General features: G+C 39.6%; 1 protein-coding gene across 1 annotated transcript in view; it reads right to left on the bottom strand.

Annotated features, from left to right (window-relative positions):
- Positions 1-4,430: 4,430 nt before the first annotated feature.
- The window catches only part of LOC136879235 (troponin C, isoallergen Bla g 6.0101), a 44,363-nt gene continuing 22,334 nt past the window's right edge, over positions 4,431-26,459 (bottom strand). The window contains exons 2-6 of the mRNA XM_067153043.2: positions 17,620-17,647; positions 14,746-14,889; positions 12,388-12,507; positions 6,377-6,508; positions 4,431-4,687 (exon numbers count right to left, since the gene is read on the bottom strand). Coding sequence (XP_067009144.2) covers positions 4,659-4,687; positions 6,377-6,508; positions 12,388-12,507; positions 14,746-14,889; positions 17,620-17,647 — 453 coding nt within the window. The 3' untranslated portion in view covers positions 4,431-4,658. The remainder of the gene's footprint in view (positions 4,688-6,376; positions 6,509-12,387; positions 12,508-14,745; positions 14,890-17,619; positions 17,648-26,459) is intronic.

The following is a 26,459-nucleotide window of genomic DNA, read 5'->3' as shown; positions in this document are numbered from 1 at the left end:
AGAAATATAGACTAACACACAATTTTAGACTCAATGTTTCTGCTGCTGCTGCTAATATAGGGGAAGTGCTATTTCTTACAGGGGCTGCCTGGCCGAGGCAGTAAAGGCGTGCTCGGTTCACCCTGAAGGACGTGGGTTCGAATCCCCGTCAGGAAGTCGTAAAATTTGAGGAACGAGATTTCCACTTCCCGAGGTGCATATGGACCTGAGGTTCACTCAGCCTACACCAAAAATGAGTACCAGGTTAATTCCTGAGGCCAAAGGCGGTCGGGCGTAGAGCTAACCACTCTACCGCATCACGTGCCGAGGTTAACAATGGTGGAAGCCTTTACCTTCCACCCCTCCTAGGGCCTTCATGGCCTGTACGGAGGTGACTTTGCTTTGCTTTGCTTTGCTATTTTTTTACTTGTTGATTTATATTCGTCCTTTAAAATATGTTGTTCGTCCTTCATGAGCATATTTCTTTCTATAAGATAACCGTTGTTATTATGAGGTCTTTAGACACGCACAAGCGGAAACATGTGTTCCTAATACTGGACCATGTTACCCAAGACATGAAGTAAGGAATCTCCCCAGCATTCTCCTTGAGTCTGGCTAAATCGGTAGAAAAAAATTAAATCAATTTAGCAGTCGGGTTTAATTATTATTATTAATAACATGTAGGGTATTTAGGCCTTTTCAATCCTGTAATTACCAGCGTTTCGCCCCAGTGTAGCCATTGGAAGGCAGGAATTTGTACAAGTGGAGGCACATGTTCCCCTAGTGTACCATCACTGCATTGTTTTACAAAGGAGGCTTGTAATGGTATCTCTACGGCACACTAGCCACCAGAGTCTTGGGAAGGTGTAGCAATCCAACTGATTAGCTCACTGCTACACTGGGGCGAAACGCTGATAATTTCACGTTTGAAAAAGCCGAAATAGCTTAAATGTTTTTAACATTGGCAATCGATGAAATTAAATTATGGTTTCCTTCTGGGAACTTAATTTTTGACATTATTATTATTATTATTATTATTATTATTATTATTATTATTATTATTATTATTATTATTATTATTATTATTATTATTATTATTATTATTATTATTATAGAGAGATATGAATGCTCATGAACGGCAGTAAGGAGAAATAAAGGAAGAAGAAACCTGAGAAATTAGCACGACACCGCCCTGAAATAATGCGAGAGCGGTTCCGGGGCGGAAAAAGGGTGTGTGGGTTTCAGTGAGTAGGAATCTCAGATGCTTGTGGAGTGCGGACCCTCACAAGTGTCTAATGAAAAATTTCCCACACTTCCCTCGTAAAAAATTATTATTATTATTATTATTATTATTATTATTATTATTATTATTATTATTATTATTATTATTTAACAAAATCGTATAGACTTGACGTTATAGTTGCACTGCCATCTACTAGCGATTGAAATAATGCACCACATTATTTTTAATGAGAAAATATTTGTTTAGCCAGGTCTCGTTATAAATAATAATGGTAATAATAATTAAAATAATTTTTAATACAAGGATATATTCACTGCATTGGATACCGAATAAAGAAACTACACTGAAATAAAATATCCCTAGTCATTTCTTTAAACGCTCTTTGAGTCTGAGGAGGCAGGTTCGATATCGGCTCAGTACGATAGTATTTCAATGTACTCATTTACACCAGTGTGCGACTCGTTAGCTGAATGGTCAGCATACTATCCTTTGGTTCAGAGGGTCTCGGGTTCGATTTCAGGCCTGTTCAGGGATTTTAACCTTAATTGGTTAATTCCAGTGGCTCGGGGGCTGGGTGTTTGTGCTGTCCCCAACATCCCTGCAAGTCACACACCACACATAACACTATCCTCCACCACAATAACACGTAGTTACGTACACATGGCAGATGCCACCCACCCTCATCGGGGGGTCTGCCTTACAAGGGCTGCACCCGGCTAGAAATAGCCATACGAAATCATTATTATATACACCAGTTGAATGTTCAAATCCACCTTAAGACTAGAAAGTAGTGCAATATGTCTCACTTCTCATTTTTCAGGGTTTAACCTGTGAAGAATAGTAAAGCTATATTATTATTACTCATAGCCAAACATCCGTGGTTAACTGTTAAAAGAAATGGCCCTTGTGCAGTGCAATAAAATAAGGTACCCATGATCTCATGATTTACTTATTAATTTATAGCATAACGTCATTGACAATGAATTTAGTTAATGAAAATCATGTTCAGATAATTACAGCATTTACATTTTAGACATTTTTTAATTTATGTTTTAATGGCGTTCGGCCTTGGAAGACCATGCGACCAGTATTTACACACTGAGAGAGTAGATGTTTATAGATCTTCGCGGTTGAAAAGAAATCATAACTTAAAACTTAATACTGCAGTCTGATAAATATTGTGAAATTACAGGGCATAATTGTAGTGTTAGGTTTGATAAGAGGGTGACAATTCAAGTTGGCACTAGAGTTCACTAGAGAAGAGCATAGATGGTTCTGCTGTTGTGAGTAATTCTTACACGACAGGAGGGTGTGGTTCAAGTCGGCTATTTTTGCATGGTTTTTTGGGCAGTGAGGGGTATCCAATACCGAAACTTTGGTTGATAGCTTCTCTCATGCAATGTGACTCGAGCCAAATATCTCCACTTTCCAGATGGGTTCACTGATTGATAGTCGATACATCGAACAATCATATTCACCTCTTTGAATTCGAACTAGTTGTCTATTAAGGCATATCCACTTGTGGATATATATAAACATACTCTGAAAAGCCATGTGAGTCACTAGTTGAGAATCTACACCCGAATCTGAAGATTGCGAGTTTAAGCTCGACAAAGATAGCCGGATTGTTGAAAGGAATAAAAAAGGTGCACTCGGCGTTCCATGTCATGCAATGCTGACATGGAGTATATCTTGTAGAAGATCTCTGGAGACACATTTGTTATTTGACAGTCAAAATTAGCTAAAATTCAGCAACAAGTCTGTCGGTTAGAGTTCAGATATATCTTCTGTTTGTTAGAAAAAAAAGGTTATGCCGAAATAGACACTCTGGCAGTCTGATTGCCTTCAGAACAAAATACCTGCACACAGTAGCTAACACGATACTATTATTATTATTAATATTATTATAGTAGTGTCATACATAACGTTAATTTCGACTTATCAAGTATCTACAGAAGGTTGTTCGGGATCTATGGTAACGAGTCTGAAGACCGTTGGCGGCGCTGTTATCAATTTGAGCACGTCAAAACGGGGAGTGATGAGTCGTGTCAGTACTGAGAAGTGAGAACGTGTGTGTAGAGATTCGTGATATTATCTGCAACGATGCCGAAGAGGATTGACCCTTACTGGGAGGGCTACATAACAGCCCTTTCCAATGCTAAATATACTATAGCTATTCTGCAAATCAAGGAATGTGCAAGAATATCAACGAACAGGATTGGTGCTGTATTGAATAAAAAAGTCAAAGACCGACTGGGCTTAATTTCACAGGGGAATAAATAGGCAAATCCATGACCAGCCACCAGCGTACACCAGAAGTGGTGAGAAAAGTGAAGGCCATTGTCTCAGGTGGTAACCCCGCCCTCCACAGGACTATCTCACGTAAGTTGGGGATGTCTGTATGAGGGCTATCTGGCAGGGGACAGATGGAAAAATGCGGTGACATTATACGAATCACATGTGTAACTTAGTGACTGTAACAGATCCCCCTCGACTTACTATCGCCCTAGAGACATTTTTTTTTACCGAACATTGTATAAAGAATGCTAGGAAAATTTTTCAAACAGGTTTCATGAACATCGCTGGATACTGCTACAACGGCCAGTTAACCATTCGTCGTGTCGTTAATAATGTGAAGATGAACTCTAAATACTATCAGCAAAAGGTTTTAACACCCATTTACAACACAGATATCCCAGCACTTAATGAGAGGGTGAAAAATCAGGTATGGGTACATCAAGATCGAATCACAAAAAGAAATAAACGGAAGAGTTATTTGCAATAGATTTCATCCGACCAAGAGATACTTTGAATTAAGTGTTGTACAATGGAGCACAAGAAACCAAAATTGGTTATTTATTTCTTTTTGTATTTCATCGTAGTGAGAAATCGTTCTAATAACCTACATTTCTTTACATGATCGAAGTTAGAAATGTTCTTTAAACACTTTCAATATTTATAATGTCTTCCAAAATACATAAATCTCGTTACTCAGTTTTGGAAGTTTCAGAACATCAATATTATAATTTCTCGTTTGACATACGATTAGGAATGTAATAATTATCCTCTAAGTAATGACAAGTTTCGGGAAACTTGACATACTAAACCTGCTACATAAATTTCAAATGAGACTTCATTTGCTGAAGTGACATACAACAAACTGACATTTGAGGAAGTTGAGGATAAGCAATTAAATATAGAGAACTCGAAATGTTATATTGACAAAATTTAATGAAACCCAGGCGTTCATTATCTTCACATAAGTCAAAATAACCTCATTGTCTTCTGCAAGTCTTCCACTTCTTTTCCATGAAGAGCTCGAGTGGACCAATGATAGTGATGAAAGACGAATGGTAAGATGATGTCTTTTGTACATTTCAGTTGCTCGATATGCGTTGGCATGTTGATCGAAGATGATAACACGCCTTTGAGCACTTTATTCTCCCGTCATGACTTCCATGAATTCTGAAACAGAGGAATATTTTGTTTCTTATCCTACCTGATGAAGTACGGTTCATTATAACATGAATACGTCTTCCCAATCGGGATATCAGTTTTAAAAGTTCAGCGAGATGAACATACTCAAGATTTTAAAACTTCATAATTAGGGAAAGAATTTTTATACAAGAATAGGTTAGAATGCAAACGTATTTGAACAAGGCGCTAGTGTAACCTAGCCGCTCTACAGTTATGTCGGTGAGTTGCATACATTTTAGGGGTTCTGATAGTTCAGAACACTAATATTTATGCAACTTTCCCTGCAGAACTGTCATGTGGGTAGAAAACACTTGCGCCCTGGTGAAATGCGTTTACATTCTAACCTATTAGTGCCTAAAAATGCTTTCCCTAGTTATAATATATATCTTGCCTAGTACGCCTCATTTGGGCTCTGCCATTGGTTTTTGCGGTTTCCCTATAACTGCATAGCCTTCGGTGGTGCTATTTGAGGATCCAACCAGCCTCTGGGCTGATGACCTAACAGACAGAATATACCAGGTGGCCCTCCAGCCCCGTACTTTCTACTTATACGTCTCCCGCGTGCACTGATGATGAATGGGATGCCTAATAACTGGTTTTCACGGGGATATTACTGCCTGCGGGTAGGTTACGTCAGAATACAAAGAGATAACCGGACGGCCACATGTTCCTCAACGCTACCTAATGCCTAATGCATATAGTAGTACCCTGGTCTTTGCTACAATAACACCATAGTTGTTGTCAATATTGACAGACGGTTTGCGCAGGAATTTCCAAACAGCCGCCTGCCTTCTATACACGTATTTCACCGAAAAGAATTGCAATTAAGAGCTAATAGATATTTCAAGGCACATGACACATATAAGCTGCTTTTTGGTAGAGTGGAATGTCTGTACATGTATAAATGAATGAGTTATTTTAACATATATTTTCTGCACATTTTGCGTGTTTAAAAATGCACCGTGCTATAGAACGTGTATAGTAAAATGACTTGTTCGTTTCACATCCGAAATATAGCACGTTGTAGCGTTCCTTTGAAGAAGTTAGTCGGAATAAATCGAGCTGCTTGTCTTTGGATTTGTCCAGGTCTTTAATGAAGTAATCCTGGTAAGGGTCCTATATACTGAAACCCTACTCCAATCGTTGTTTTTACCAGAGACTATGTTCCCTTTCCTTTACATCCTTCCTGAAACCCCAAATACCCTTATAACCATATAGAGAGATCTGTAACCCTTATTTATAAACCCATTTACATCATTACCGCAATGCAAATGTTTCCTTGTGTTATTTACGTACATTCATTTCAATGATATCATTCCCCACCTGAAGGATGGGGTGCGCCACATAGAGGTTATTGCTTGAAACTTATACAACGGACGAAGGGAAATAAGTCTTGTGTTTATTGCCACCAAACTATGCATGAGAAAAAACGTTTACACACTTCCTTCCACCCAAAGGAAATATTAACTTTTGAGTTCTATGTCCTTGTACACGCATGAAGTTCACAAATTGCTCATAGTTACCCTTAGTTCCCCTGTATCTAACTAAACTAGGTACGCATTCAATGGTATGATTACAAATTTAGGCAACTATTTGACATATTCCTTAATTCGAATGGCACAGAATTTACAAAACCAGTCATCTTCAAAGTAGCGTGACTCCTGCAGTTCAGCTTACCATCGAAGTCCACGGTACCAGAGCCGTCACTATCAATTTCCTCGATCATCATGTCCAGATCTTCCTTGGTCAGTTTGTCATCCAGCTCCTTGAGGATCTCGCGCAGGACACCGGTGGTGATGTAACCGTTCCCTGTAAACATCGAGAGAAACTTACTTTATAGGACCATATAATCGTATTTTTGAAAGGAATGGGGACGATGTAACCAGTGTTTATCGTCAGACAGTTGAAGGATAAAGGACTTGAAGGAAATCAGAAACAGTATTCCGCTTTTGGGTCCGGAAATGGCGTAAAAAGGGACCTGATCTACTGGTGCGTGAGGAGACGAGGTGTACTAGACAAATAGGTCAAAAATAATAGAAAATATACCGGTGCATGCGGGAGTAACCACTTAATTGTACAAACTAGGAAGAGAAACTGAAAATTTTAATATTGAGATCGGCTCAGGGATCTGCACTGAGCCTTTCTTATTTTAATTGGTTCTGGATGTGCTGAGAGGAAATATTCGATAGGTAAATAGGTGGAAAATGCTCTTCGCAGACGGTATAGTAATTTTGGTAGGCACTACGGAAGAATTACGGGAGTGAATGTGTAAATGGCAAGAGACACTGGAAAGTAGCGCACAAAGGGCAAATTCCTAAAAATTAAAATTGATGATGCGGAGTGAAGAGGGGGAGAAAATAATAAAAATCTTTGACAGAAGAGGAAAAATGTTGGACCTATTTGAAACTTTCAAATCAATCATACATTAGGAAGGGGATTGTGAAGAGGACGTAAGAGGACGGATCAAGCGTGGATGGACGAAATGGACAGAGGTGTCAGGAATTTTTGACATTAAATATAAAAATAATTTGTGAACAATTTTTTTAACGTCGCACCTACTCAGTGAGGTCTCGTGGTGACGATGCGATAGGAAAAGGCCAGAAGTAGGAAGTAATCATCCTTAGCCTTGATTAAGATACAGACCCAGCATTTGTCTGCTGTGAGAATGGGAAACAATATTCAGAGCTGCCAACGGTGGGAGTTCGAACCTACTATCTCCCGAGCCACGCTCGTTCTGTCGGAAAACATAACATGAGATGGAGAGAATTTAAATCTGTTGCAGTGGATTACGGGTGTGTCAGAGAGATTACAAAATGAAATTCGGCGGAATGCTGGAGTTAGGCTGAGGTGATATGGGCGTGTTATGCGTGAGAAAGAGAGTCGGCTAAGATAGCATGGATTACATCAATTAAAGGGAAGGGGCCAATAAGAAACATAAGTTGGGATGGAAATACAGGATAGAAAGGGACCTAAAGGAGAAAGAACTTCGGACGGAATACGTAAGGGACAGACAAAATGGAGAAGACACATTCTTGAAGCTGAACCTTGACCTAGGATAAAGAAGTGAAGAGGAAGAATATTATATGAAATATTGGGTATCGAGAAATACTGGGGGCAGCTTAGCATAACCAGTAAAGGCTTAGTAAGGTTTAGCCAGGAATACGTCAGGAAGTTGACTAGAAACAAGGTATTTGATCCCGGGGTTCGCTCAGCCTACCAGAAATGTTGAACGTTTCAAATTAATTCCCGTGAGCAAACGTTGCCAGACGTAGATCAACCTCTCTAACCCATTTATTGCCGAGGTTACAGTAAGTAGAAGCCTTTAACTTCCACAGCTCCAAGAGCCTTTGTGGTCTGTCCGGAGTTGGGTTTGCTTTGATTTGTTTTGCACTTCTACCAAGTTATGCTATAGGACGTAATATTGACATATGAAATATATTTACTCTTGATTACTGTATATCTTCAAGCGAATGATACCTCTGGCTAGGTTGCAAGGCTCTGTGATCAACAATGTGAAGGTGTTACTTTTAGGGTCGATTAGTGTATGTACAGATCAGTGGGCTTCACCGAATGAATGTAGCAGCGCCACCGGACGTGATGAGGAAAGCCACTTCACTCTAATTTCATTCAAGTGCCTTTTTAGTGACTCAACTAGAGGAGGAACTGTTGGAAATCCAAGCATCTTTCGGAGTGAGAACTAAACAATAACGCACAACATACATTTTCATTGTACAGCTCTATAAAATTCGGCGCTCGATTTGCAAGACTCTGGGAAGCAGCCTTGGGCCTCAACTATTAATCATTTTCAGTTATTATTGAGTCCTTTCCTGATTCTACGTCTTAGTTCGAAATTTTTGGACCAAGCTTTACCGTCGTCCAGTAGGTCTCCCACTCTACTTCACATACCATCTACAGTCGTGTTCCGTATTTAAATTACCCTCTTCCATCACTTAGACTTCCGATTCATAAGCACTCCCTCATGAGATGTATTTAGAATTGTGAATTTGATCTTTATCCCTTCGTCACGCATCTACTCCTTCCATTCTGCTAAAGCTATTTCCACAACTTCCAAGATTTTGCTTTCAACTCATAAATAATATATTTCGACCCATTTAACTTTCATTCCCGTATAGCAAGGGTAAGTTTATGTGTGATCCTAAAAAGGAATAACTTCATCTGCGAGCTACTGCCATAGTTCATCGCCTGCACATAGACCTCAGTTTTTGTTCTTTATGTCCAGTAGTATTCAATCCTTAGAATATACACATGCGTAATATTGTTAAATACAGTATTGATCACTACCATCCAGTATGCGTATAATACCAAGCTTAGCGATGAACGAAGCTTGTACCTAGACAAGTAATTTCACGCTAATCGTATGACTCACATTCATGGCAGTTTCCATTTCTTCCCTAAACATGCTCGTTACATTAGTCACCATACGATGAGATCAGTGATATGATCAGTCAGATAGAAGAGAAACTACCATATGAAAGAGGAGGTTCACTGCTTAACTGAGAACGGATCATCTACACCAGGGGTTCCCAACTGGCAGCTCGCGGGCAGCAAAAATAATTTTAAGAAATATGAAGAAATGTTACGAAATATATTTCATAGCTCGTCTAAAAATGTATTTATTTTCACACCCATTACAGACCTGAGTAAGAAATAATTCTTCAATATTATCTCTTGCTTGTATGAATTCACTTGATCTAAATAGAGTATAAAGGATTAATTTCTAAAATAGAATTCAAAATGTGGTATAAAATGATCCCTCACAATTGTCAGTGTTAGACCTCATCATTATAAAATTACCTATGGGATCCATTACAAATCTTGAACTCAATGCCAGCCTCAGATATGGAAATTTCATACAATAAAGCATAAAACCAAAAATACCAGAAATGTCAAAAAAGACTTTAATTTCTATTGGTGTAGGAGGCTGTTTCGATTATTCATTCTTTTCTTGTTGCTAGTACTGACTGGTACACAGTGTTGCACATTGAAAGGATTTTTCATGGAAGTATTTTTGGAAGTACATTGCTGGGATTTTAGGCCCTTGCAACTGAATATCAATGTTCTCTCCACAAGCAAAATCTTTGGATTTCGACCAGACGAAGAAAAGGATCACATTCATCAAACTGCTATCCAGAGAATAACATCCAAACTTAAGACAATTTAGACTAAAATTGATCCCATTGTTTGGGAGTGGAAATCAGTTCATAAGTCGACTTTCAGATTCTTCCAACTTATTAGATTAGTAACAACAGAAATGAAGGTCGATATTCGATCATTGGTAGATGCAGCTGATCGACCACAGTACTACCAAGAAATTCTCCTTTTTGATTGTTTCGACTACGTGATTAGATTCGGATTGTCTTCTTTTATTCCTTTTTGTCATTTGACAAATTTAATTCAATTTGAGTACTCTTCTTCAAAATTCAATAGTTATGGGAATAACCGTTTTGTTAATTTTTTATTTCACTCCTTTATACAATTGTAAATTAGTGCCTAAGCAATTAAAATGATTAAACCTTCACTTCACTTGAACTATGCATATTATTCCATGCTGGTACCTCTGTTCTATTTGCAGAATTTAAAGATGTGTAGTGCCAACAGCGAAGTACGGAAGAGGTGGTGTTGTGATATGGTGCTTTTCTTGAGTGGTTAGGGTGTAGTCCCATTCTTTCCCTTAATAAATCTCTAAATGCAAAAGGATATGAACACATTTTAAACCATTGTGTATTCCGTACAGTGGAGGACCAGTTCTGAGACGATGATTGCTTGTGTCAACATGACAATATACCCTGTATAAAGGTACATTAGTGAGGCAATGGCTCGTAAACAGTAACATTCCTGAAATGGACTGGCCTACTCAGAGTCCCAACCTGAACCCAGCGTCCAGCATCACTATCTCCTCTGGTTTCGGCTCTTGGAGAAGAATGGTCTGCCATTCTTCCACATACATTCAGACACCTCACTGAAAGTGTCCCCAGCGGAGTTAAAGCCGTCATAAAGACGAAGGGTGGACCCACCCCATATTCTAATAATAAGAATCGTGACACGGGCGAAGCCTAAGTGCAATTTCAGATAGGTTTCCGGATACATTTGATCAGATAGTGTATATACCAAGTGGCCCGCCACCGCCATAATTTCTACTTGTAAGTATCCCTCATGCACTACTGTTGATTGGGATATCTAATAACTTATTTTCATAGGGGTACTACTGCCTGAAGGTAGGTTACGTCGGAATATGAAGAGATAACGACCAAACGACCAATCGCCACATGTCCCTTAGCGCTACCCGTCAAATGAGCCCCCTTACGTTAGGAAGCCTCGTTTTACAACGCTCATTATTAGGCTGGTATTTGGAACGTCATAGTTGCTATGAACATGTCGACAATGCCTGGTGTATTCAACAACGACGAATACACAGACATAATTTTAATCTATGGAGAATCTGGTTGGAATTCACCCGAAGCTCACAAACGGTACAAACAGGAGTTTATAAATTTACGCCTCCCTTCTGTACACATATTTCGTCGAACGGAGTTTCAATTAAGAACTAATGGATCGTTCAAGGCACGTGCCACATACAAGCAACTGTTTGGTAGAGTGGAATGCCTGTACGTGTATAAATTAAAGAGTTATTAAACTTTATTTTCTGTATCCTTTGCGTTTTTAAAAATACAATGTGTTGCAGAATGTGTGTAGTAAAATGACTGCTATTTGTTTCACATCCGAAATAGAGCACGTTGCAGCACTCCTTTGCAAACTAGCTATTAGACATCCATTCATCATTAATGCATGCGGGACACCTATAAGAAGAAAATACGGGGCCGGAGGGCCACCTTGTATACAAATGCATATACTCTTAAACGTATACTTTGAGTATAATGGAGCTATGGGACACTTCTGGTCCATTAGAGAGCATTTTATGACAATTGATAACTATAATATGAGATCAATAAAACTGAATGTTTATCTAGGATGTAGGTTAATTTTCCTTGAATTATACAGTATTACCTACTGGTAACCACTACATTCGTTCCTAGTTGTACGAAATTTGTTTCCCCTTATCCTCCTTTGTGAAACCGGAGTCCCTCAAATTAGTACTTTAAAAACTGTAACAATTTCAAATTGTAGAACTTCAGTGCACAACACATCGTAAATGACAGTTTTGATAAATTTTCTACGTGTTGACCAACAACAGCATGAGATGGAGATTCGTATGCTGTGGTGGTCAGCTGGCGTTACATTGAAAGATTGGATCCGATATGAACAACTTGGAGGAACTTTTAGGGTAACCCCTATCTCCGAAAACTTTCAAGAGAATCTTTTTCCCTGGTAAGGTTATGTAATGAGGCGATATGAAGCCCACCAACGAATAGAGGAAGAGGAAGAGGAAGAGGAAGAGGAAGAGGAAGAGGAAGAGGAAGAGGAAGAAGAAGAGGAAGAGGAAGAGGAGAAAGTTCAAGGCAGACTTGAAGATCTATTTAATTTTCCTTGCAGAAAGAAGAGGTACGAAAGGATCTGGTTGTTGATATGAAATATATATAATCTCAGTACTAGACGTGTCAGTCCCATGTAAGTTTGGAGTGCGTAATTGAAAGGTGGAGATATGGGAAGGGAAGAAGGACGGTAAGAAATTATGTACAGTAGATGTCATCACTAAGAATATAGCTTACCTTCCTTGTCATACAATCGGAAGGCTTCTTTGAGCTCTGACAGCAGCGCTTCTGAATCTTCTTCAACCAGAAACCTACTGGCCAAAGAGCAGAACTCTTCAAACTCCAGCTCTCCAGAACCTGTGGGTAGAACGTGTCTAAATTAGTTGGCTTTAATTATTTGAAAAGTTTTTCTTGCAGAACTCTTAAGTTAAGTGATAACAGAGCGAATAATATACAAGTTAATACTTATTATCCTATTGGATGAGTGCTCGTCTTTGTCGATAGCTGAAGAAATAAAGTATGGAATTATTTTTTCTAGTGGTTTAACGCCGCCGCACTAACACGTAGAGAAATTTTGGTGGCGTAATGATGGGAAAGGGCTAGGAATAGAAAGGTAGCTACCATGGCCTTAATCGGCGTACAGCCTAGGCATTCGCCTGGTGTGAAAATGAGAAACCACACGAAACCATATTCAGTGCTCCCTACGGTGGGGTTCGAACTCATCATCTTCTGAATGCAAGCTTACTGTTACGTGACCCAAACTGCGTAACCAGCACAATCAGTATAGGGGAAAATCACTCTGTATTTTTTTCAAAATTAACTTACCGATAATGAACGTATGTATAGAAACTGTTACCAGTTATGTCAGTTACATTTTTCATGAATTATTTTACCCGGAAAAGTCTAATAATGCTGGTAAGACGGTGGTTATTTACGTCAATAAAATAATAGCTTTTTTTCCGGCTACGTAGTTGATTGATCAGCGTCTCATCCTTCGGGTATCGGGATTCGGGTTCGATTCCCGACCAAATCGTGGGAATTAAATTGTCTCCTAGCTCAGAGACTATGTGTTTGTGCTTCAGCAACATTCCTGTGACTGACACAAGACTAAGCTCCTCTAATGCGCACTCCTCATTCACAGCATACAACACCCTACCTCATCTGCCTTACAAGGACTACACAAAGCTAGTAGTAGCCACAGGAAACGTTCGTTGGTACTTTCCGTCGGGAATTTTGGACTGTTAGCTTCAGACTTAGTCTAGTCTCAGTAAAGGAAGCCAATTTAGTACCATTATAGCCAGGTCAATAAACCAATCGTAAACCCCACAGCGGAAGTGAATGATTGAATTAGCCCACTGAGCTGAGTAAAATCAAGTGGCCCCTAATATCAACAACTGCTGAGGAGGGCTAGCAAAAGAGAAGAGAAACGCAGGAGGCAGGCCTGCTGTCCCTACACATTGTTTCCGGTGCTCTATTGCCATAACTCATCATTTACCATCCTGCCCTTAACATGTAAGAAACAATATAACTATCGAATAAATATAAACAAGTTATATACTTCAATTAAGATTTTTCAGTACCGGTACGACATATACAGCAAAGCAGTCTGTATAGTGTCACCTAAACTCTATAACATATATGCAGAGTATGTCATCAAAATAATTCTGAATGGCTAGATTGGTTGAATTTCCGCTGTTGGCAGAAAAATTTTCAACTGCGCTTTACAGATGATACTTCCCTCATTGATGTAAGTGAAGAGAATCTGATTGTCTTGATTACAAAAGTGAAGAGTATTAGTCTTTATTGTGGTCTAGAGATAAACATTCAGCTTACACGATGCCTATAGGACTTGGAGATGATCAGGAATTTCGTACATTTGGGGGTCAGTCTTGCGGGACACGGGAAACTGTGAAAAATGCTGTAGATTATTTTTAAGTAGCGTATTGTCTTAGGTCGAGCTGTAATGGGTAGAACTAGACAGTATCAAAAATTACGATGATGCGTTTGGTTGAATCACTAGCATTCTTTGTCTTTTCTTTTGGTACGACTAATGAGATCTGGGCCATGAAAGTTAGTTTTAAAATTCGAATAAATGTTTTTGAGATGTGGTGTCGGCAGAGGATGCTATGTATCCCATTATAGAAGAAATGCTCATCACGAAACATCTGCATTCCAGCGTTAGTAAAAGTTATTACGTCTCCTTGGCCATATGTTTAGGAGAGAAGGACATAATTTGAAAAAAGGATTGTTTTGTAAGGCAAAGCTGAAGACAGTATACCAGGAGGAAGAACAGCAAGTGGACGCTCAGGTCAAACGAAGATCATTGCCCTGCCTCCTCATATTATATTAAGAAGAGCTGAAGACAGCTCTGGGTGGAGACGACTCGTCAAGGACGCAGTACCATATTTCTAAATGATTCACCACGCTCAGCAGTGGTCAGAACGACCAATGACGATACAGTTTTATACAGTTAAATAAATGTACAAAATTCGAATTACAAACTGTTACTACATATACTCATAAAAAATTACCAGCTGAAATAATTCCTGTCGTTAAAACCAATATTTTTCCATGAAAGTATATTAATATAATTACCGTCGGCGTCGACTTCATTGATGATTTCCTTAAGAATATCGTCATCCACAGGATGTTCCAGCATCCTCAGGATGGTGCCGACCATCTCTGTGCCGATGCATCCCTTCTTCTCACGATCGAAAGCCTCGAAGGCCTTCCTCAAAACTGAAAATGGAAAATAATGTAATTACTCATCCTGCACTAAGCAAAATAATATAGTCGCATGGTATAAACCTATTTCATTGAACAAGCTTAAATAAAAGGAACTGAATGACCAAACGTAAAACGTATATTTCCACAACAACTAAATTACATAGCATTTCAGGGATGTTATGCCGTGTTACAACTATTGTAGTAGGATGACGCGTTTTGATCTTGTTACCAAGATCGTCCTCAGATCGAAAAGAATGAAAAATGGAAACAATTAATGACAATTGCCAATCAACAGTAACTATACTCTAGATAGAAAGACCCAGGAATGAACTGCATTTCCATTCTCTACTTACTGTCATAGAAATTTAGAAGTTCATTTGCATTGCGATCCTATTCTTATACCCCTTTCAGACCGAGTACGCACAATTGTGCGGGTTCGTATTTTAGTTATCCCTGACCGTATTTGATGTTTTTTCGGCGCTATACCGGACTGCAGTGATTGTGCAGGACACGTGGCATGTATTTCAATTGATTTTAGTATGCGCTTGACCGCCAGGGCGAAGGAAGAAGAGTTTAAAAAGCACAGTTGATCGGCGAGATGGCAGGAAGCAGTAGTGCCGAAAGTAAGTATTTATTTACTGCTTTTATATTCATCTAGAAGCTTTACTGAATACCGGAATATATTCAATGAAGTGTGTACATTGGTTAGTGAACGTAAATTTTGAAGCTACACCATCGTACGTGATACAACGAGGTTTTGAATTTTGATACGCACAATTGTGTGGGTCCTGTTTTTAGGATGTTAGTTTTTATTTTGTAAAATAAACTATTAATATGTGTATTGAGCAGCATTTTAGTCAGTTCTTGACATAAAAACAAAAATTCACACCTCCAGTTTTCTTTCAGGTCTGAAAGGGATACAAATATATTTATATCTCCCTAGAGTTTTGAATTACAGTACAGCATAGATGAAATCGGCGTGGAATATATTTCACTACAATAATTTGATAATATATTAATAAGTTAATTGGAATGAAACCAACTCTGAGTATGCTTGTACCAAGTGCTTCAGATACATAAACCGCTGTATGTTGGGTAGGCACATACTCTGCTGTATGCTACCTTGCTGCGCTTGGCAGATGCATTCTTATGCAAAGGAAACAAAAAATCAGAGTATGTATGAATACTGGTAAACGTTTCATCTCAACAAATGTTCAAAATAGCCCCCTAGAATTTCCGTACACACTCCTACTCTTTTCATTATGCTCTCTCACATTCTCATGCCATCGCGACACATTTCGGAACATCTGCGATCTGGAGTCCACCTATTTGGATATTACTGTGAATAAAACCCAGGTGATTGCCGTTCACTGCGATGAAACTCTCAAACATATAAGCGGTAGATCGTTAAGTTCACCATTCGCATAATGTGGCCATTCCATTGCTATACATTTGACTAGAGTGAATGCTTCCGAGCTAGAGCTGTTTGTACCCTGAGCAATCCGTAATGCACAGCAAGTCTGCAGCCCCTGAAATACCCAGTAACTTCTCCAACATTACGTCGTTGCGTGTGGCCGTTTCGTTCATTGCAATAAAAGCTCTTACGAGGTACATAGGCGAAGGTAGACCACCCATACTACAGTGGAATTTGTATCTGAAGCATCCCGTACATCCAATCTATGCACCCTTATCTTTAGATTGAGGTTACATTTCTGGGCTTTGAATATTAATTTGTCTTCCTCCTCATATTCGTATTCTTTAGCCTGTTTTGAAACTAAACCTTTGCCTTAATTGTTTGTATTCCACGTAATTTGTACACTTAATTTCGAAAGATTCATTTTTTGCTAGTGGCTTTACGTTGCACCTACACAGCTAGGTCTTATGGCGACGTTGGGATAGGAAAGGCCTAGGAGTTGGAAGGTAGCGGCCGTGGCCTTAATTAAGTTACACCCCCAGCATTTGCCTGGTGTGAAACTGGGAAACCACGGAAGACTCTCTTCAGGGCTGCCGACAGTGGGATTCGAACCCACTATCTCCCGCATGCGAGCTCAGAACCGCGTGTCCCTAACCGCACGGCCAACTCGCCCGGTCAAAAGATTTAAAACCTCGTAAAAGTGTTAAAACATTTTTTCTACTTGTAGATTTTTTAATTTACTTTGTATACTGGACTTGGAAAGTCTAAATTCATAAAAATTATGTCAACAAGAAAAATATATGATTAGGCAACGAGTTTCCTTACATTTTCACGCCCATTCCAAAATTGCGAGCAAGAGAAAATGGTGTCATTTAATTTCTAAACTTTCCTTCCATTTATAAATTATTTCAATAATTTTAGCCTTCCTTTCTCTCAAAAGTCTGAAACAAGGAAGTCACTATTCTAAGAAAGTATATTTTGTAATACCCTCCATCTTAAATGGTTTTGTGTGAAAACCCAAAGAAAGAGTAAAATAAATCTAAAGGGGTGTAACTAACGAAACGTAAAATAATAATAATTCGTGAGATGCACCTGATTAATCTCGATGAAACTCACAAAATATCATGATATTAATGATTTGATTTTCAAAACACTCTTTCTCAATTTGACAAGGTACATTTTTACCGGAATTTAAGGATATACTTTCATAATTGGAGTTCTGAAACTACGCTAATATATACTAGTTACGAATGGAACTCCCAAGTGTCAAATTCTTTTACTAACATATACATAGAGACTTATTAAAGGAAATCTTAAGATAAACTTACGGTCAAGCTGTTCCTTGGGAAGATCATCCTGAAAAGAAATAGGAAATTTGCCTTTTAGTTCAAAGTTCAAATATATACAATGATAGGCGTAAACATAAGGTAAGCTTAATAAATAATATTACTTTTTAACTTCACTTCAATATAAATAAAGCTCGACGCCGACCCAATACCGTACCGAAATACGCGAGCCTTGTGTAGGAATATTTATTCCTTCTGGACAACATTCTGGCACTTCAACGTCTCCGAAAAGACCATAATAATAATAATAATAATAATAATAATAATAATAATAATAATAATAATAATAATAATAATAATAATATGGCCTCAACTACTGTGTACAGACAATTTAATATGACGCCTCCAAGAGGCTGTCTGTGCGTCAATTTAGAGGTCAAACCACAAAAGTAGATAATGGTGCTCTCTCTCTCTCTCTCTCTCTCTCTCTCTCTTTCTCTTTCTCTGAAATACACACATCATTCTGGCCTCTGTCATTCACAGATACAACTCTTTATGAACTATTTAAATGTGACAGGAAATTTTGTCCCTCAGGAGATCTTTACCCATCGCACTCTCAAAGGTGAACACCGGCATGAACAAAAATGTTAAAGCGAACCGTCGACGAACTTGTTAACAGACCTCAAAGCGGACATTTCACGAGGCCTGGCGTTTTCATCGAGTTTGTGCCAAATGAACGTTCTTCCGTTCGAAGAAGATTGGTTTCTCGCAGTATATTTTTATAGTGACAATAAAAGATATAGGTAATTAAATGAACACAGTCTGATGTAACGAGAATGGTGATTTTATTACTCTTCCTGTAACCTTCCATACTCATACTGTTTTTATGCTTCTGTAAGACATTATGCAGTTTCTCAATCCATGATACTTACACAGGTGAGCCAAAGAAGTGACAATGACAACGTACCTGTTTTACACCTACACCTAATGTCCCCTGCAAGCCTGCGAGCTGAACGAACGCCCCAACATGCGCGATATGTCCGTCCGTATGCTGACCGCGTGGCTTACATGCCCGCCGTCTGCAGTGTGCCACAGCTTTAAAATCCACATATCAGATAGTAATGTGGGTGTTCATGTTCGTGCTCGTGTTCAAGTACACGTTCACCTTGGTGTGCGTGATGCAAGGAGCCACCGAACCTCATCTCTCATTTAAACACCCTCATATGTCCTCGACTTCAATCTGAGTCGAACCCATAATCATGGCAGCAGATAAACAAAGACTGCAGTTGGGCTGCGTAGCTCAGGTGGTAGAGCGTTGACCTTCTGAGTCCAACTTTCCGGGGTCCTATTTCAGCTCAGTTCTATGGTATTTGAAGATGTTCAAATACGGCAGCCTCGTGTCTGATCGTAAAAGCAGCTAGTCAAACTAATAACATTGTTATTATGATTGCAAGTACTGCGCCTCTTACATCCGGAGGAAAAGATTTTATTTATTTATTTATTTATTTATTTATTTATTTATTTATTTATTTATTTATTTATTTATTTATTTATTTATTTATTCCTCCTCTGCGAACCATGTGACCTTGCCGCGGTGGGGAGGCTTGCGTGTCCCAATGATGCAGATAGCCGAGCCGCAGGTGCAACCATATCGGATGGGTATCTGTTGAGAGACCAGACTAACGAATGGTTCATCGAAAGTGGGGGTAGCAGCCTTTCGGTAGTTGCAAGGGCGGCAGTCTAGATGATTGACTGATACGGCTTTGTAATAATACTCAACATGGCTTAGCTCTGTTGATACTGCTACACGGCTGAAAGCAACGGGAAACTACAGCCGTAACTAACTCCCGAGGACATGCAGCTCTCTCTGTATGAATGATGTACTGATGATGGCTTCCTCCCGGGTAAAATATTCCGGAGGTAAACTAGTCCCCCATTCGGATCTCCGGGTGGGGACTACACGAGAGGGAGCGATCATCAGGAAGATGGATACTGACATTCTGCGAGTCGGAGCGTGGAATGTTAGAAGTTTGAATCGTTGTGGTAGGTTAGAGAATCTGAAAAGGGAGATGGATAGGCTAAAGTTAGATGTAGTTGGTATAAGTGAAGTACGTTGGCAGGAAGAACAAGATTTTTGGTCAGGCGACTACCGAATTATCAACACAAAATCAAACAGAGGAAATGCAGGAGTTGGTTTAATAATGAATAAGAGGGCAGCGGGTAAGCTACAACGACCAGCATAGTGAAAGAATTATTGTTGTCAAGATAGACACCAAACCAATGCCCACCACAATAGTGCAGGTCTATATGCCTACTACTTCAGCGGATGATGAAGAAATCGAAAGAATATATGAGGAGATAGAAGATTTAATACAATATGTAAAAGGTGAAGAGAATCTAATTGTGATGGGAGACTGGAATGCAGTGGTAGGCCAAGGAGGAGAAGGTAGTACAGTAGGAGAATTTGGATTGGGACAAAGGAACGAAAGAGGAAGTCGGCTGGTTGAATTCTGCACTGATCATAATTTAGTCCTTGCCAATACTTGGTTCAAACACCATAAACGACGGCTGTATACGTGGACGAGACCTGGAGACACTGGAAGGTATCAAATAGACTTCATTATGATTTGGCAGAGATTCAGAAACCAGGTGTTGGATTGCAAAACTTTCCCAGGAGCAGACGTGGACTCTGACCACAACTTGTTGGTCATGAAATGCCATCTGAAGTTGAAGAAATTGAAGAAAGGAAAGAATGCAAAAAGATGGGATCTAGACAAGTTGAAAGAAAAGAGCGTGAGGGATTGTTTCAAGGAACATGTTGCACAAGGACTAAATGAAAAGGCTGAAGGAAACACTATAGAGGAAGAGTGGATAGTCATGAAAAATGAAGTCAGTAGGGCTGCTGAAGAAATGTTAGGAAGGAAGAAAAGATCAACTAAAAATCAGTGGATAACTCAGGAGATACTAGACCTGATTGATGAACGACGAAAATACAAGAATGCTAGAAATGAAGAGGGCAGAAAAGAATACAGGCGATTAAAGAACCAAGTGGATAGAAAGTGCAAGGTAGCTAAGGAAGAATGGCTGAAGGAGAAATGCAAGGATGTCGAAGGCTATATGGTCCTGGGAAAGGTAGATGCTGCATACAGGAAAATCAAGGAAACCTTTGGAGAAAGGAAATCTAGGTGTATGAATATTAAGAGCTCAGATGGAAAACCACTTCTAGGGAAAGAAGACAAAGCAGAAATATGGCAGGAGCATATCCAACAGTTGTATCAAGGTAAAAATGTAGATAATTTGGTTCTGGAACATGAAGAGGCTGTTGATGTGATGAAATGGGAGACCCAATTTTGAGGTCAGAGTTTGACAGAGCTGTGAGTGACCTCAATAGGAACAAGGCACCTGGAATTGATGACATTCCCTCTGAATTACTGACTGCCTTAGGAGAAACCAGCATGGCAAGTTTATTTCATTTAGTGTGCAAGATGTATGAGACAGGAGAAGTCCCATCCGATTTTCGGAAGAATGTTGTTATACCTATTCCCAAGAAAGCCGGTGCTGACAGGTGTGAAAACTACCGCACCAATAGTTTTGTATCTAATGCCTGCAAAATTTTAACACGTATTATTTACAGAAGAATGGAAAAACAAGTTGAAGCTGAGTTGGGAGAAGATCAATTTGGCTTCAGAAGAAATGTAGGAACACGTGAAGCAATCCTGACTTTACGTCTGATCTTAGAGGATCGAATTAAGAAGGACAAGCCCACGTACATGGCATTCGTAGATCTAGAAAAGGCATTCGATAACGTTGATTGGACCAAGCTATTTATGATTCTGAAGATGATAGGGATCAGATATCGAGAACGAAGAATTATCTACAATCTGTATAAAAATCAGTCTGCAGTGATAAGAATCGAGGGCTTTGAAAAAGAAGCAGCAGTCCAGAAAGGAGTGAGGCAAGGCTGCAGTTTGTCCCCTCTCCTTTTCAATGTTTACATAGAACAGGCAGTAAAGGAAATCAAAGAGAAATTTGGAAAGGGAATCACATTCCAAGGAGAGGAAATCAAAACCTTGAGATTTGCCGATGATATTGTTATTTTATCTGAGACTGCAGAAGATCTCAAGAAGTTGCTGAATGGTATGGATGAAGTCTTGTGTAAGGAGTACAAGATGAAAATAAATACGTCCAAAACGAAAGTAATGGAGTGCAGTCGAACGAAGGCAGGTGAAGCCGGAAATATTAGATTAGGAAATGAAGTCTTAAAGGAAGTAGATGAATATTGTTACTTCGGTAGTAAAATAACTAACGATGGCAGAAGTAAGGACGACATAAAATGCAGACTAGCACAAGCAAGGAAGAGCTTTCTTAAGAAAAGAAATTTGCTCACTTCAAACATTGATATCGGAATTAGAAAGATGTTTTTGAAGACTTTCGTGTGGAGGGTGGCATTGTATGGAAGTGAAACATGGACGATAACTAGCTCAGAAAGAAAGAGAATAGAAGCTTTTGAAATGTGGTGTTACAGAAAAATTCTGAAGGTGAGATGGATAGATCGAATCACGAATGAAGAGATACTGAATCGAATTGGTGAGAGGAGATCAATTTGGCTAAATTTGACGAGAAGAAGAGATAGAATGATAGGACACATCTTAAGACACCCAGGACTTGTTCAGTTGGTTTTTGAAGGAAGTGTAGGGGGTAAGAACGGTAGCGGTAGACCAAGGTATGAATATGACAAGCAGATTAGAGCAGATGTAGGATGCAATAGTTAAGTAGAAATGAAAAGGTTAGCACAGGATAGGGTGGCATGGAGGGTTGCATCAAACCATTCTATGGACTGATGACTCAAACAACAACATTTATTTATTTATTTATTTATTTATTTATTTATTTATTTATTTATTTATTTATTTATTTATTTATTTATTTATTTATTTATATCAAGGGACAGAGTTACATTTAGACATTGGCAAACGGTAAATAAGAAGGAATATAGAACTGCCATGGATTCAGTAACATCCTCAGGGAGAACGATCGGACACTGCACAATGGTTTACCGCTGGCTTGGACCAAAGTTGGTCTCAACAATCCTATAGAAACATGAGAAATTTACTTTCAATATATAAAAAAGGTATACTGTAGCAGTACAAGTCACTATAAAAACACCTTATTTATGCGCTGAGTGAACAGTAAATAACATATTCCTCATCAAGTGTACGGAGTGGGTATGACTACAGTGTTAACACTGAGTTAACTGCTACCTATCCTATTTTAATCGATTCTAATATATTATTATTACTTCACTATATAGCCTATTCTTTCTTTCTTTCTTTCTTTCTTTCTTTCTTTCTTAATTCGTTTACCCTCCAAGGTTGGCTTTTCCCTCGGACTCAGCGAGGGATCCTACCTCTACCGCCTCAAGAGCAGTGTCCTGGGGCGTGAGACTTTGGTTAGGAAGATACAACTGGCGAGGAGGACCAGCGCCTCGCCCAGGCGGCCTCACCTGCTATACTGAACTGGGGCCTTGGTGGGGGATGGGAAGATTGGAAGTGATAGACAAGGAAGAGGTAAGGAAGCGGCCGTGGCCTTAAGTTAGGTACCATCCCAGAATTTGCCTGGAGGAGAAGTGGGAAACCACGGAAAACCATTTCGAGGATGGCTTGTGTGGGAATCGAACCCACCTCCACTCAGTTGACTCCCGAGGCTGAGTGGACCCCCTTCCAGCCCTCGTACCACTTTTCAAATTTCGTGACAAAGCCGGGAATCGAACCAGGGCCTCCGGGGGTGGCAGCTAATCACACTAACCACTACACCACAGAAGCGGGCTACTAGCCTATTCACTACATTAATTCTAATATTTCTAATCATGAAAATCTCAGTCAATTACTCAAAATTTGGCTTATATTCCTTTAATTTGCAATCATAAGGCTCAAATTAAATTATATCATTTTGGAAAAGAAATATACTGGGCAGCTATGTCACAGAGTTTAACATAATTCTGCCGCTTGCCCGTATTTTCTTTTCGCGTAAAATAATGGTGATATTTTTCCAAAACGTATTCCATTGACTTGTGACGGGGGAAAATTTCTGGTGGAATAGATGCAACTTACGTAGTTACTTAAATAGCGATAGTAGCCAAGGAACCTCCGAACAACTCAGATATGCCTTTCTATTTTTAAAATCCACTTTGACTTGGTTTCTAACTGCAGCTGCTTTGTTGAGAAACCCGTTAATATGTTAGTGAGTTACCAAGCTATTTATTATTATTATTATTATTATTATTATTATTATTATTATTATTATTATTATTATTATTATTATTATTATTATTAATTCAAACTCTTGTAAGTTATAGCGTTTTTTCTCTTACCTAATGGCCCTAAGTTGAGAGTTATTTACACTGTTGTAGACAGGAGAGACTTGGCTGGTAGGAGAGACACAAATCTGGTCAAGAAATCCAAGCTTTTCAACTGAAGAGCAAAATCGTTAGCGTACTGGCCTTTGGTCCACGAAGTCCCGGGTTCGATTTCCGGCCGTGATGGAGATTTTATCCTTCATTGGTTGATGTTTCGTCTTCAGCATTAGAATTCATCATAGATAGGGTCCCATCCTCACAGACGCGTGGGTCGCCTATAAGGTGTTATAGCGAAATACATGCACCAGATCTCTCCGGAAACCACACGCCATTATTGTAACTGAGGAGTAAACCCTCAGTATGAGTAGCAAGTTTATTAATGGATTATGCTGACTACGCATTTAGATTATTATTATTATTATTATTATTATTATTATTAGTATTATTATTATTATTATTATTATTATTATTATTATCTCAATCTGCTTACCCTCCAGAGTTGGATTTTCCCTCAGACTCAGCGAGGGATCCCACCTCTAACGCCTCAAGGGGCAGTGTCCTGGAGCGTGAGACGATGGGTTGGGGGACACAACTGGGAAGAATGACCAGTACCTGCTATGCTGAACAGGGGCCTTGTGGAGGGATGGGAAAATTGGAAAGGACAGGCAAGGAAGAGGGAAGGAAGTGGCCGTGGCCTTATGTTAGGTACCATCCCGGCATTTGCCTGGGGGAGAAGTGTGACACCACGGAAAAACACTTCCAGGATGGCTGAGGTGGGAATCGAACCCACCTCTACTCAGTTGACCTCTCGAGGCTGAGCGGACCCCGTTCCAGCCCTCGTACCACTTTTCAAACTTCGTGGCAGAGCCGAGAATCGAACCCGGGCCTCCGGGGGTGGCAGCTAATCACACTAACCACTACACCACAGAGGCGGACATTATTATTATTATTATTATTATTATTATTATTATTATTATTATTATTATTATTATTATTATTATTATTATTATTATCCGGGTTCCTGGCTGAGTAGTCAACACACTGTACTGCCCTTGGTTCGATTCCCGGCCGGGTCGGGGATTCTAACTGCATATGGTTTAATTCCTCTGGCTCGGAGACTGGATATTTTTTCGTCTTACCTTCATCTACAGACAACGCACCATACAAGCAATCTTCACAGAAATACGCAATAGTGAATACAATCGTTCACAGAGGGTTGGCATCAGGAAGGGCATCCGACTACAAAACAGGACCAAGTCCAAATGTACGACAGAGTTCGCTCCTCACCATGTTGTAAGAAAAGTCGTGAAATATGATTATTATTATTATTATTATTATTGTTATTATTGGCATTTGGGCAATGACAACTTAATTAGGAAATGAGGGAGTTTCATTAAAACACAACTACAGGTTTTGTTGACTTCGCCTCCAGAAACGAACGATCTCACTGCTCTGAGGAACAACATCGCTATCTACCAGCATAATAGTGGACTATCTCTTCTTTCGATCGAAGGCGACCTTCCCCACCGCGCTAACAGCGGCCAGCAGAGAAACCTGCTGCAGACGTATAATAGCGCACAGTCAGTTACGTCATGAAAAAAAAAAAAAAAATTAAAATTCAACATTTTGCTTGGGCTTGCTTGCTGTTTAAATGGGCTTAACATCCAGATCATCGGCTCAATTCAACATTCTGAAACTGAAGTTATCGTCCTTTTTTCTTTTCCCAATCACAAACTGAAATGTATATGTTTGATACTTCCGGTGTTGATTTCTCGTTCATGGACGTGATAATGGCGTGTGACCTCCGGAGGGACCTTTCTTTCGAGTTGACGTCATATAGGCGACCTGTGTATCTATGAGGATGCGGCCCTAACTATGATGAATTCTAATATTATATACGGCATACACATCCAGCTCCCGAGCCATCGGAATTAACCACTGAAGGTTAAAATCCCCGATCCGGCCGGGAATACAAACCAGGATCCCCTGGACCAAAGGCCAGCACGCTAACCATTTAGCTAATGGAGCTGGACATGGACGTGATGATCTGTGATCATACATTGTACCTACTTATTACATCTGGAAATTAGTCTGATATTTGTCGTATCTTTATCCGACCGGGGGGCGGGGGGAATTAGCGAAGTGGCTTAGTTCGAAACTCGATTCCCAGTCGATCTCACGTTGGAATTTAATAATAATACTCTTTCTTTCTTTCTTTCTTTCTTTCTTTCTTTCTTTCTTTCTTAACCCGTTTACCCTCCAGGGTTGATTTTTCCCTCGGACTCAGCGAGGGATCCCACCTCTAGCGCCTCAAGGGCAGTGTCCTGGAGCGTAGGACTTTGGGTCGGGGGATACAACTGGGAAGGAGGACCAGTAGCTTGCCCAGATGGCCTCACCTGCTATGCTGAATAGGGGCCTTGCGTGGGGATGGGAAGATTGGAAGATATAGGTAAGGAAGAGAAAGGAAGAAGCCGTAGCCTTAAGTTAGGTGCCATCCCGGCATTTGCCTGGGGGAGAAGTGGGAAAC

Source organism: Anabrus simplex, chromosome 8 (genome assembly GCF_040414725.1).
Source record: "Anabrus simplex isolate iqAnaSimp1 chromosome 8, ASM4041472v1, whole genome shotgun sequence".
Lineage (NCBI taxonomy): Eukaryota > Metazoa > Arthropoda > Insecta > Orthoptera > Tettigoniidae > Anabrus > Anabrus simplex.
Note: the sequence above shows the minus strand (reverse complement) of the source record. Positions and strands in the feature narration are given on the sequence as shown.